Source organism: Stylophora pistillata, chromosome 8, assembly GCF_964205215.1.
Source record: "Stylophora pistillata chromosome 8, jaStyPist1.2, whole genome shotgun sequence".
Lineage (NCBI taxonomy): Eukaryota > Metazoa > Cnidaria > Anthozoa > Scleractinia > Pocilloporidae > Stylophora > Stylophora pistillata.
In genome coordinates this window covers 33,574,990-33,589,407 of record NC_142526.1, presented here as the reverse complement: position 1 = coordinate 33,589,407, position 14,418 = coordinate 33,574,990, and the positions used below count along the sequence as shown (strand labels likewise).

Here is a 14,418-nt window from a genome sequence, read left to right as displayed (position 1 = left end):
AAAGATGGCGGACGATGAGGAGAACTGCAACGAACACTTAGTATTTCTTATACTCATCAAAAGCAATAAAACATACCCAGAAACGGTCACAAATTATCAATAGAGTAATTTTTCTGTGAGTAGTTTTGTTTGGAGTACAATATTTCCTCGTTTCTTGTAAAAAACTTGCGTTGTTACAGTCAAATTCAAATCGCCTCGAGTCGTTTAATTTAGGCCTTTTTATTGGATAGAGTTAAATAATACAGAACTTGAAGGATCACATCTCTCAAGGTCAACTACCAAGTATATGGAAGTCGGCCCACATCACTCCAGTCCATAAGAAAGGGAGCAAAAATCTCATGGAGAACTACCGCCAAATATCACTGACTTGTATTGTTTGCAAGATTGCAGAAGCTGTGGTAAAGTCCCATGTGGTCGACTTTTGGTCAGACCTCAATCTTTTTAATCCAGACCAATTTGCGTATCTAAGGGGTAAATCGACGTTGGCACAATTACTTACATGTTACAATGACTGGGCAAAGGCTAGGAATTGCTCGCAACAAACGGATATCATCTTCTTAGATCTCTCCAAGGCTTTCGACAGCGTGCCACACGAGCGCTTGCTGCTGAAACTACAACGGTATGGGATAGACGGCTCTCTATTACTGTGGATTAGAAATTTTTTGACGAATAGAAGGCAGCGTGTAGTGTTAAGGGGCAATTGTTCAGACTGGTCACCCGTGATTTCAGGTGTGCCTCAAGGAACAGTACTCGGCCCAATCCTATTCATTATTTATATAAATGATATTTCGGCAAACATTGCATCAACCGTGAAAATCTACGCTGATGATACTAAAATCTATCGCAAGATCATGGAGCCTGATAAGGATATACCAGCCTTACAGCTGGACTTGAACAAATTAAGCGATTGGGCTAACAAGTGGCAGTTGCGCTTTAATCCTGAAAAATGTGAAGTTATGCGTGTAACGCACAGTAGAGACAGATCCAAGCCTAGTTATTCCCTTGGTACGCAACTAAAATCTGTCGACAGCGCCAAGGACCTAGGGGTCACAATAAACTACGATCTATCTTGGGGTAAACACGTTTCCTACATAGTAAACAAGGCGAACAAAGTGTTGGGTATAATTAGGCGATCACTTGGAAACGATAATCGCTATGCGTTTTCCTGCCTCTTTAAGTCGTTAGTAAGACCTATACTCGAATACGCTGTCCCCGTCTGGAGCCCCTACCAAAAAAAGGATATCGAATCCTTGGAAAAAGTCCAAAGAAGGGCATCTCGGTTGGCATTGAAGCAAAAACGCGGAGAAATGAGCTATGAAGACCGCTGCCGCCTACTGAATTAGCAAACTTTGGAGAAACGAAGAGAGTTTTTATCTCTGATCCAGTGCTACAAGATAGTTCTGGAAATAGATAGTCTTCATTTTTCGGACTTTTTAGAACTTACTAAATGTAATCGAACTAGAGCCAATCACGATTATAAGCTCTACGTAAAAATAGCTATCGTAAATTGCTACAAATTTTCTTTTTTTGTACGGATCGTTAATATGTGGAATAATCTGCCTAAAGATATTGTACACGCAGGATCATTGACTTTATTTCGTAACAGACTAAAGATTTACATGAATATTGATTGAGATGATGGTAAACAGTTTTTAGTTATCTGTATATAATGTTTTGATCTTTTTATTTGGGGAATCTTTTATATAGGGTTAACCTCTAGAATATCCCCTTTCGAGAGATACTTTTTTGTTACAATTTTTATTTTCCTTTCTCTTGAATAAAGTATTGTATTGTATTGTATTGTATTGTATTGTATCACCAGTGTTGTTGTGACAACGTCTTGTTGTTAAAAATGACAACATCAGCCGGACCATGACGCAAGAGTGAAATTACATATTTAGTAATTTAAATCGTGGCATGGTGCAAAACGAGCAACGCGCAACAAAAACCTTGTTGGTTCCTAATTACTCTTAGAATGGTAAATTTTGGAAAGAAACTGAAACATTTTATGGGCGAGACGCTTGATACGGTCATGCTGTTATCTTGTAAGTTCACAACGACCGACAATCAAGCACAGCGGTAAATTGAAATGTCGTCGTGAGTCACTATTCATTTCATCCCTTCTGATCACGTTTTTAACGAGTTTCCTGTTAAAATATCAAAAGCATACAAACCAGTTCTATCCTGGGCGCCAAAGGAGCGACAAGTCGACATAAAGTTGCTAATGACGAGAGTAAAACCGACACAGAGTAACCGTGAGACCTACGCCATAACCAAAACACTCTTCTTTATGAAAGTGACGTTACTGTTTATCAGTATCGTGACATATGCAAGGGTAGATGTCAGAAGATGAAAATTTAAAACGAAGTAAGGATTTGTCTGGCATGAGTGGTCACTCCTCCACGACCACACAGTGACGTAAAGGCAAGGGACAGACACAGTTATACGATACAACAGTGATTTTTTTCCACGCCCTTTATTCTCAATAGACTGAAGTATTCCTCCTAGTAATACTAGTGTGTACTAGTTTATTCTACTTAGTCACTCATTTAATCATTAACTCATTCATTTATCTATCTCTCGATATTCCATATTGCAAAAGGTTTGCGAATACCTTACCGACCTCACAATAATACAACTGACTTTTCAACGTTTTCTGATATGGCTTGTTGACGTCTTGCTCTGCAACGCCGGTAAAACGATCTCACATCTTGAACGAGACGAAGACTAAACAGTCATGGCAGTGCTCTCAGGGTTTTGAGAGAAAATTAGTTCGGAATTTTCCCAGTTATGGCCAAGGCATTTTCTGTCAGTTGACATTTTAAGAACAATATATATCTTGTTAGTGGTCAAAATATTTTACGAACTGTAATGTCAATTGTAGTACATTATGTCTACATCAGGACTCGATATCACGAGATGGTGTTTATAAGTACGCGCTGAATTCTCATAGTACACTCTCGATATGACAACATTCAAAGAGAAATAAAAGCAAAAAAAAAAACTGATTACTAACTAAGCAAGCAACCCTAGCAGTTTCAGCATTCTTTATTTTTCTACACTCTCTACAAAATGCACAGTGATAACAGAAATAAAAATGGAACATTCAAAATACCAAAGAAGATGGTGTTGGACTAATTTCTTTTGTCATATGGTCGCTTTTAAAATAACAATAATGTGTTGAAATTGCTTGAACGTCTTTGAAACTAAATAAACTTGTCGAACAAACTGCGTACATTTAAAATCAAGTACTGACGACGTTGAGTCGATCCTTTATCAGAGCGATTACTTCATTTTATCATATTTAAATTTTTTGTGATCAACTAGCCTTTTATTCATAGTCTGTGATTTTCAATCTGTCAGCCATTGCCTTAAGAAATTTTCCTTGTGCTTCCACAGTGGCCTGAAGTTTTTGCATCATTTCCTCTTGCCTTTCCTCTCGCAACTGTAGCTGTTGGCAGCCATCACTAGAGATCCCACTAGATGCGCCGTTTAGCAGCATGTCCACAAAATCACTTCCTGTTATATCAGTAGCAGATAGAGTGACCCTAAAATGTAAGAGGGGGTTCGAGTTGATTAATAAAACACAGCTGCTGTGTAAAAAATAAAAACTAACTTCTTAGTCTCTCTTTGCTATCAACTGAGCTTGGTAAACCTTTATAATTACTGGCCAGGTAAAGGTCACTCAACAAATTCCTTTTCCTGGAATTTGATCGACAATGCATCATTTTTTGCGGAAGCAAAAATCAGTACATTTACAACCTCCGTTTCCATCTCGCGACTTTGAATTAATTATGTCCCATGGGCGTGACCACGTATGAAGACTCATTTAGAACGCAGATGATTCACATTGATAAACTTTTCAGTGGAATATAAAAAGAGGATCATGTATGAATCAAAAGAAGTGGCCACTGACCTGCAAATAGAAAAAAAGAAAGGAATACAAAGTTAACTGCCGAAAGACAATACTTACCACTTCATGAAACTGTTTTCGTTTGGTTTTATTTTCAACGAGCTCCTGTAGATCTTTCGAAGAATGAAACTTGGATAGGATTTCATGATGTCGTCAACTAATAGCACTTGGTCTATCAAAGCTCGTAAACTTGCTGTCCTCTGAATAGACTCGATATCTCCAACCGCCAAACCAACCTATAGTTTTGGAATACAACTACCGTTAAATTTTGGATAACAATCACAGCAACAGGCTGATGCAATAGTCATGTCCAGTGCCCAGGTCCTCCATAACCCTCGTTGGAACGTTAGGGGAAGATAGCTTGAGCAAACTCGCTCAAACTCTGGGTACCGTGAAGGATTACTGGAGTTTTGGGTCACAAAAGCTTCTTCTTAAATGTACCATTTCTTTGCTGTTACAACGTTTTCTAACTCCAACTGCTACTTCAACTGCAAATTCCCTTATTATTTCCACTACTAATGCCAAAACCTTTAACCCTTATATTCTGATTTGATTGTATTTCCTTAACCTTGGGAGCTGACATCGCACTCCTGTTTTACGGGATATAGAGGTATATATACCTATATAATGACACTCACGTATATATAATAATATTTACATATGTATAATTCTATATAACTGTGTAACTATATAAATATGTAACTGCTGATTACATATTTAATTATTAAGCTCTCATATCTGCTAATTATATAATTAGTTGTAAAGCGCTTAATATAGTGAAACTATGGAAACATCGAATTCTAGAATGTAATAGCAAAGGCACCAAAAAAATATTTTCCTAAGAAGAGAACACCTGACAATTCTCAATTTAGACTACACACCACGTGTTACTACGGGCTAAAGATATCCCTCTCGACTCGCCTTATAGCTAAAGATGGTTTTTTGAACGTATGTCACGCAAGTGGTGGTCTGTATTATAATGGAATAGAGAATTGATCTTTTTCATACCAGCAAGTTGACGAGCACAACACTACCCAACAATACGAATGCTAAGAACAGGCAGGTAGTGAGTATTGGCAGAGGAACATATGGAATATTTGTTCCAGGCACTGTGTTGTTGTTCACAATGTTGTCAACCAACATATTTGAGTAGTCTAATTCACCAGCCAATGTGACGTAGATCTTTGCAAAAGCGTACCAGAAAGTTGAGAAATTACCCTAAGAGAAAAATAAAACCAAACCATTAAACCGTGTAATTCCATTCACGAGAAGTACTCTCCATTTTTTAGAGGGTGAAAACTGAAGCAAAGGGCACCTGTAACAACCAAAAGAAGCAGTGCCTTTTTTGAAAAATTCTTATTGAGCATGAGGCGTTATACTGTATGTGAACAATTACGCTATTTTGTACCAATGGATTTTTGTGGTGGCGAGTTGGTTGTGGTGGCGAATTGACTGCAAACCGTTTTTTTTTTTGTCAGCTCCACTCTATGAAATACTGTCCTAAACAAATTTTTTTCCAATCATCATTAGTTTTTTTAGTAATAAATACGAAAGGATCAGAAATATTCACGAGATCGTTCTAACCTGTTCTTTTAGCAAGGCATAAAATACCAAGGTGAATCCAGTTAGGGCAATCATGAAAGTCGACATCACTCTCAGAAATGTGCGCAGAACCTCCACGTACATTGTGACATACAAACCAAGTCCACCAAAGCGACGAAGAGATAATGTAAAATTTATGTAGCTCAGGAGAAGCCCAAGTATACCAGCTATCCATTGAGTCTTTGTGTTGTATATATTTCTCTCAGTCATGTGAGGAAGTATGAAAATCCACACCAATACGTACATTACCAACTCTAACAAGTTTGTGATATCCCTGAAGTAGGAGAACCGCTGCCAAATCATTTGAATAACTTCCTTGATGAGCTGCACGATCAAAAATGCTAGTATAACATAAGGAACTGTCAACTCAAACGACGATTTGATTTTGACACCTTCGCTAGTTGTTTTTTCAGAGGAGGTGAATAAAAAATTGATTTTGTCCCTCTCTATGACAAAGAGACACGAGAGAAGGATGACATAAGCGGCCATTACAACAGCGTTAATCAAGGAGACAAACTTCCCCAAAATTAGCCACTTCCATCTCAACAACGCTTGAGTGACACTGTGATTGAGCAATTTTTCTCGTCGATGTTTTGCCATGTAAGCTGGCCCGAAGTAACTGTGACAATCAGGCCCAGGATCTAAGTGAACCAAGTTAAATGTGACAGAAAAGTCTTCGTGAGACGGAGGGTGTGGACTGTAGGTGATGCATTTATCGAGAATAACTTCTGCCACATCTGGAAGTTTTTCGATTAGTTTTCCCATCGGATGAACACTAACAACTGGTGAGCACTGAAGCACCTCTTGCCACCTATTAAGTAATAATCATTCAAAAGTTATTAGTTTATCATGCAATTTCAGTGTTCAACAACTAATTTAAATGGGGAAGAGCAAAGGCGTTTGACGGTCACTTGTTGTTAGTGGAGTTATATTATTCTTCGACGTGAAGACTCATAATCTTCTCTGTCTTTTTGTCACACAGAGTCGAAAGAATTCTGCAATATACATGCGTAATTTCCCTATTTTTACAAATCTCGTTGCTTTTATTTCTCATTGTTTTCTCTTCTTAGTTTTGTTCTGCCAGTGCTTTCTTTTCCACACAGTCCTCTGACGAATTTCCTTACTTCTCCAGTTTGAAAAAGGAAATTCTACCTGTGAAGATGAAATGGAAACCGCCTTGATACGGTTCACACATGAAAAAACATGATACAGCTCCTGATTGGACTTCTCATTTTCCTCACACGCGAAAAAAGCGATACGTGCCATTTGATTGGCTCTCAGCTTCTTTGACCAACTAGTGACTGGAGATTTATTTCGCGTCCTTTGATTGTGTAAATCTCAGTGTAGATAATAGAATTCTCTCTTGTCCCGTATAATCATTTGGATAGCTGAAGACAATTTTCCTTCGACTCAACCTTTGTAAACTCCGACATAGAACAGAAATATCAACTCTTTGTCTCCCCAGCTGATTTCAAGATCTAAAAACGTACCTTTCGTGTCTCATGAGTGTCGTGGCAACATCTTTGGCTTCCCACTCAATAGCAGTATCAAGGCAAGTCATTTTTCTGTTATTTAAAGCTGTGACATCAGCTCCTTTGTCCAAAAAGAAGTTAAGAATATCAAGGCGATTATATCTGCAGGCTAAGTGAAGAGGAGTGTTCCCATCTTCATCTCTCGCCTCCAGTGTGCTCACCAAAAGGTAATTAAGTACAATTTTGACTGTTTTCAAAGAACCAGCCTTGACAGCCAAATGAAGAGCCGTACGGCCGTGTGTATCAATGGAAGTCACTTCAGCTCCCTTTAGGACTAACAGTTCACATGCCTCGCTGAAAAAAAAAAAGTGAAGAAAAAAAATATTAGTCAAAAACACGATTTTGAGAATGCAGCACATATACATTGAGTGTATATTAAAGGTTTGGGACAAAGCGTTGGTCACAGCAAAAGCTTTAACCGAAAAAGTAGAAAGCATTTACAAAGTAGCCATCTAATAAAAAAAATGTAACTAAATCTGATCGAAGGGGGAAAGTTTCTAAAGAGACTGCAGTGCTGCGTCGGTGGGGGTAACATGGTAATTTGGTTATATAGACTAAGTTCAAATTGTAAATTGGCCACCGTAAAGAGTTAAAAAAAAAACTGACATTTAGAGCTTTAGCCCCTCGTCAAAGCGAAGGGCTAGCTAGCGCTCGAAACGTCAGTTTGTTAATTCTTTACGGTGGCCAATTTACAATTTCAACTTAGTTGATATAACCAAATTAAATGATTGGTCCAAGCGGCCATCGTCACAAGTCAGCACTAGGGCGCAAGAAAGATACGAATTTAGGCAAGGTCACAAATACCCTTTAAAGTCTAGTACAGTGGAAAAATCATGCAAAAACTGATCCTTCCCACCCCCCTCCAAAACAAAGTAACTCAATTGATGGTATGTGTTAAAACTTGAGTGATCGAGGGACACTACCCTCAGCTAAGTACGAGATGGTTTTGTGCAAATGACCACGTTGAGACATTTTTTAAACCAAACAGCATAAGGAGTACCAACGTTTGCTTGTTACTGGCAGCTAAATGAAGAGGCGTACTTCCTCCATTGTCTCTCTCATTTACCAGAAAAGGGCAAACGGCGAGAACCCGCAAGCAATTTAAGGATCCATTTGCAGCGGCATTGTGAATAGGCATTCGTTCATCTGCATCCCGTAGGCTAAAAAGTTCCTCCTTTTTCTGGGCCTCTTGAACGAGAATTTCCAGGATCTAAGAAGGCAAATAGAAAGATGGTAAATTTACTCAGTTAGTTTCTGGAGGGCAAAGTATAATTTGTTCGTTTCTTTTCCCCCAAATGGGGGGATCGCTCGTCTCCGCTTCAAGGTTTCTTTGGGGTACAGGACTAGCCGTAGTGGAAATACATCAACTCTCATAATCCCTATGAGAGACAAGCATTGCCGTTTAGTTGGGAGACGCTGTCCGATATCAATGTAAGTACCTTTGGATCTTCCAGAACAGCTGCCAAATGAAATACCGTCTTCAAGTCCTTGTCCTTACACTTTATCAGTTTGTCTCCGTCTCTTTTTAATAACTGTTGCACTATTTCTGCCCTATTGAAGATTACTGCCAAATGAAGGCAGCTATTCAAGGAAGAGTCCACTGTAGTAATGTCTGCTCCGCGGTCCAATAAAGCTTTCACGGTGTGGCATGCTCCATGGCTCACAGCTAACAGAAAAGGAGTCATCGATAACTGGTCTTTGGCCTCTAGATCTGCTCCATTCTCCACAAGTAGGTCGACTATTCGTACGTGATTAAATGTAGCAGCGCTAAATTTTTATCGAAAACAAGAAAATGTTTAGCTAAAAAAACCTTTCTGATAGCACACCAAGTTATCATAAATGCGCACTGGTAATATAACACTTTTCAAAAATCTCCGAAATTGCTTAAAAAGCTACCTGTGCAATGGTGTTCTTAAATTGCTATCCCTTGAGTCAACGGCTGCTCCGTACAAGATGAGAAGTTCCACCAACTCTACAAAGCCGCATTTGGCTGCGTGATGAAGTGGTGACGTGTTGTCCAACCAACTATACGAATCAGGGTCTGCCCCGTGACGTAGAAAAAGTTCAGCTGCATTCACTTTTCCTCTCATGCACGCAATATGGAAGGCTGTTTCCCCATCCCTGTTTCTTATATTAATATAGTCGCTTACAGAGGACAGCGTCCTGGAAGCTTTGCCAAAATAAACAAACAATTAACAATTTTTTTTGTACATCAATGTTTATTTAGTACGTAATCCTTTGCGTTTCGTATAGCAAGAAACTTGTTAATGATAACCGACAAGGTATTTCTTGAAGAAAGTGATATCATGATATTTCTCATAGGGTTATACTGACTTTTTTGGGTGTGTGTGTGTGTGTGTGTGTGTGTGTGTGTGTGTGTGTGGCGCATGTCATAGGGACTCCGATAATCCTAAGTTTCCCCTATATATTGCATTTGTGTACATTTCGAATCCTCTTAAACGATACAAAACCCAACCTACACAAAATTATTTTGGATATATCAACAAAGTTGAAATGGTAAATTGGCCACCGTGACGATTACAAAAACTGACCTTTCGAGCGTTAGCCCTTCGTCGGAGCGAATGGGGTTTTTTTCTCAAATTTAGCCAAATTAGGTTTTTGTTTCTCGGAATATCGATTACTGAACACACTTTTCACAAAATAGATCCAGAAGAGAACCAGAAGAGAATTTGTTTCGGAAACAGCTTTCCAACTATTGAGCGATCAAATTGTCAGCCCTCTATAATCGCTAAGATCTCAGTAACACATTTCAGATCTATTACCCCATGACCTACCTTATATCGGTACACACCTGAAAAACCAGGTCTGTGAGGAACTCCCCCTATACATAAATGGTATTGTGTGATTCTCGAGTCACAAATGAGTACTCGAATCGCACAAACTAGCAAATGGTTTATGCACTTCAGGAGAGTAAACGATTACCTGCTTTGATAAGAAGTTCGCAATTGTATTGGTATCCCTTCCAAGCCGCAAAATGAAGTGGCGTATTCTTAGTTATCCTCGAAGTGTAGGTGATGTCGGCGCCATGGTTCAAGATCAGCTCACATGTGGCTCGATCTCCGCCTACGCAGGCCATGTGCAAAGGCGAAAAACTTCCATAATTTACAGTAGTAGCCTTTATTCTAGAATCATTCAACAGATGACTACAAATCTCCCTAAAGCCCCTTCTGGCAGCTTCGTGAAGTGGTGAAACCGAAGACTCAGTTCCTATAAGAGGATCAGCTCCTCTTTCAAGAAGAAGCCTAACCACCTCTGGCCTGTTAAACCTGAAGACGATGCAATGATACAAAATTCTTTGTTAAATTCAAGCCATTTATGACTAGCAATGTTGATATAAGGCCATGCTATGAAATCACGAAGCCAAGGGTGCCAAGGGGAAAACTCCTAGTTGAGGAAACATTATGTCGCTAAAACTTGGAAATCAGCCAAGTAATTACAATTCTTACATATAAAACGAGTGGGAATGCATAAAAAACCTTTTGTAAAACAATTTAATTTTCAACATGAAATGCAATGAAGTATTGGGTTTTTGTCGAAGTATTAGCTGATTTTCCACAATTCGTTTATCAGTGTAAACAAGCTAGGATTTATATTGAAGCAGAAGAACTGAAAGCGATAGAATTTTCTGCCTCTTCCTAGATCGGGAATTTCTCTTTGTGGAGTTATTTAAGTGAAATGCCGATGAACCACTTGCGCATACCTTGCTGCAGTGATGAGAGGCGTCAATCCAGTTTTGTCTGCAAGATTGATATCTGCACCGCCTTGCAATAAAGAAGCTACTGTCCCAACGTCATTGATGCGAACAGCAAGATGAATAGGGGCCAGTCCTTCCTGATTCAATGCGTTCACATTTACTTTGGCAGCAATATTTTCGTTTGCGAAGTATATCAGGGTATTCATGGCCGGCTTATATACTTCAATTTCAGGAGTTTGGATACGAGATCCATCAAATTCACCCGGGTTGTACCTTATGAGTTCCATAGAATCGTTGTCGAACCAAGGATCAACTTTGTTAAGAGATGCGTTGCTTCGTTTAGTGCCCCCAGACCTCAGTCTAGCAGTATCTAATGATAAGATATACATAGCATTTAATTTCATGATTTCAGCCTTAATTAAACAGGAATAGGGTAGAGATGACCACTTGCCTTAATGAAACCAAGCTCTTCAATTTAGCGAATGAGCCGGTATAAAGTGTTGCGAGTTTGCTTTGAAATTCGTCCCCATCCCCATCGCAGAGGGCTTTTTGGGTTGGCAACTACGGTCAATTTGATTGAACTTGTGAAAGCCATATATAGAGTTAAATATCAAGTTTATCCATAGACCGTGGGAAAGTGAAAGAATCTGTTTGGTCGAAAATGTTGCAGAGTTACAGAGATCACAACTACAAGGGCTTATTAAATCTCATTATTAGCGTGCTCTGTCATTAATCTCGCTGCAGAAGACTTGAGGATTCAATACTGCCACCTACCTCTTGAAAAGTTAAAAAAGCTGCAGCTATCAGAGCTACATCATAATTCCCATCATGTCTAAATAACATGGGTATTACTCCGATCCAATATTTAGTCGTTCTTCTAACATGATTATCCTATTCGATTCTCACTTGGCGACTAGCAGCTAAAAAAGCACCTCCCCTGAGGGTAAACATAAATGGCCAGCGAAGAAGATAAACGGTCAAGAAAGAGGGAAACGTCAGCCGCTAGAAATTAATTCTTCGACTTACCATGCACGATATTAAAGTTAGTCTTTCTAACTGCTAGAAATTTGCTCGGAAAGAATCCATTTCTTCTTGCTGCACAGTTTTAAATTCACTATTTGAGAAAATTAGTGGTTTTTGTTTTTGTTCGCAGCTGCTTCATTTATTATGCGTCATTTCAAGCCGTTTCTGTAAACAATTACTGCTTGTGCTGTAATATTATCAAATAAGCAATATATCATCTCCTGATGAGACTTTCATGAAAGAATAATTAAATGAATGAACATAACAGAACGTGAGATCGCAGAGTCCACAAAGAATGAGTCAGAGAAATATTTCCAACAAACTGCAACTGTTTTCTCAAAGAATTTTGGTTCTCCGAGTCACTAGTGAAGCAATCTTCAAGGTGCAAACAGAGAAATGATCTGTGTCACTCAAGCGCGTCGACCCGAGCACTGCTAATGAATAAATTTAAAATGACACAGATACGCAAGATGTTATTCTTGACTGAAATATTTAAAAGAAAAGTAGGGTATTATTTTCCCCTAAAAGCATGCATATGACTTTTCTTTATCATTTTCCAATATGATCGGACTGCATGCTTTCTGAATTTAATGAAAGAATGACATTTCAATTTGATATTATCACACTTAATGCATCTAACAAGTTCAACAGTTATTCCCAATGAGAGACAGAACACTGAATTTGTTGTGTCACAGAAAATCGCGAGTAGTCGCCATCGATGCGCCTCATTTTCTTGCCATGTAACCTTTGACTATCCTTGATTTTGGGATATCGACATTGAAATCATTGGAGTTTTTAATTAGATTCTGAATAATACAGGTTTCTTCTTATTAACATTTTGAAAGTGAACTTACTTATTACACCTAAATACCGAGGTTTTATAAACAGCTTTTTCTGTCCTCTCATTTTATCACCAGGTGGTTAATTCATAACAATACCTTCTCATGCCTCTTAAGTAACCGAGTCTTAACCTAGCTGACACAATCAGCCGCTCTGACGTCATGTTGGTCGAATCTTCGTGACAAAACCTCAATGATGAAACATATATAATTCACGTACTTCGCACGCAACAATTTAAGGGTAAAAGCAACTTTCGAACGATTAAGTAGACATCTCTCATTTGGTAGCAAATAGAATATGAACATCAAATTTTTAACTTAGAATAGAATAGTAACTGAACTAAGAAAACTTCGTCTCTGTTTCATAATAAACAACCCATTCTCTTCTCTCTAAACTGAGAAAAACATCGTCACCGTGTCAGAGTACACAATCAATATAGGTAAGAAGAGAGGTTGGTATCAAACCTTTGCCATTTTGGCCATCAATAGCTTGATATGTCGACATCAGGTTGCTCATGATGATGACGAAGGTCGGCGAAGGTGATCAGGCTAATGTTACATGAGTGTCGGATACTATATACGTCCGAAGATGAGGATTGAGTCATAATAATTAGTGACGATTAGTTTCGCAACGGTTGCCACGGTATTGGCACGAAATAGTGGCAGCGGATGGGAAAAAAAGCAAATGGCCTGGCATATTTGTTCGTTAACGAAGCGAGTTGTTTACAATGATTTATCATCCTGGTGATTTTTCAAGATCGCCGGCATTATTACAGCTTTTGTAACTGATTGCACTGTTATACGTTCATAGGCTGAAAATCGGACTTCAATCTTTACCAAAACAGGTGAACCAACAACACTGAAATAGATAGTGGGCCGCATAGGGACATTTCTTAATTCCATCTTGATTTACCAAAAATTATGCAAAAAGAGATCTGCGGTTAGATTAATAAATCAAGGGTTTTCTAAGCTTTATGAATTGCTCATCTGGTCGTTAAGCAAGGTTAGTTTAAGAAACTGTTTTTTCGATAGATCACATTTTAGAGCAATTACCGTTTCGAAGGATTATTTCATGAATACCAGCCTGTCACAAATGACAGATTTTTTTCTCCTCTTTTTTCATTTTTTTTCATTTTGTTACATTTTTCTGATTTTCTTTTTATCGATTTTATAAAGTTATAAATATACGAAGATGGTGAAACTTTTCCTCAGTGAATGGTACTAATACATGGGAAGACTGCATCGAGATCCATTTTCACTACGAAATTTGGAATAACTTTGGTCGTTAAAGGTAACACCTATTATTGGAAAATTTGCCATAAGACAGATCTGTTGAAATAAATCGTAAATACGCACTATGATAAAAGAATACCGGCTCATGCAGTTTTGTTTCCTGTTAGTGCTATTTTGGAACGCGTTATTACATTACATGACCAAGCAAAAGCTTTTTTATCCTCTTAAGCACGTTTTCTTCGTCGCGAGACCGGAGAAAAAGGCGCAGACATGAAATTTCACATGTGCCATTTGGAGATACCCAGAGATTTAAGGTACGGATTAAATTTCCACATAAATCTAAAATTAATTTAAATTTAACCTTTAATTTACATTTTCATTTCATAATAGCTGATTGTTATCACTAGCACTAACCGCCTCCCGGTTAGCTCAATTGGTAGAGCGCCGGACTGTTGTGCGGGAGGTCGTGAGTTCAAATCCGGCCGGACCGACACTCAGGGTCTTTAATTAACTGAGAAGAAAGTGTTGCCTTTGTAATAATATCTGCAAATGGTTAGACTT

General features: G+C 38.5%; 1 protein-coding gene across 2 annotated transcripts; it reads right to left on the bottom strand.

Annotated features, from left to right (window-relative positions):
- Nucleotides 1-3,030: 3,030 nt before the first annotated feature.
- On the bottom strand, nt 3,031-13,864 carry LOC111325892 (transient receptor potential cation channel subfamily A member 1 homolog). 2 transcript variants are annotated; one of them, XM_088729380.1, is made up of 11 exons: nt 13,090-13,854; nt 10,769-11,132; nt 9,991-10,334; nt 8,944-9,217; nt 8,487-8,814; nt 8,052-8,257; nt 7,006-7,341; nt 5,498-6,326; nt 4,922-5,131; nt 3,974-4,149; nt 3,031-3,548 (listed from the first exon to the last, which is right to left on the bottom strand). In XM_088729380.1, the coding sequence occupies exons 1-11, from the start codon at nt 13,139-13,141 to the stop codon at nt 3,332-3,334; spliced, it is 3,336 nt and encodes a 1,111-aa protein (XP_088585506.1). In that variant the 5' UTR covers nt 13,142-13,854; the 3' UTR covers nt 3,031-3,331. The 2 variants fall into 2 exon arrangements, with proteins under 2 accessions (XP_088585506.1, XP_088585507.1); XM_088729381.1 differs by lacking the exon at nt 4,922-5,131 and having other exon boundaries at nt 13,090-13,864.
- Between the last annotated feature and the right edge of the window lie 554 nt (nt 13,865-14,418).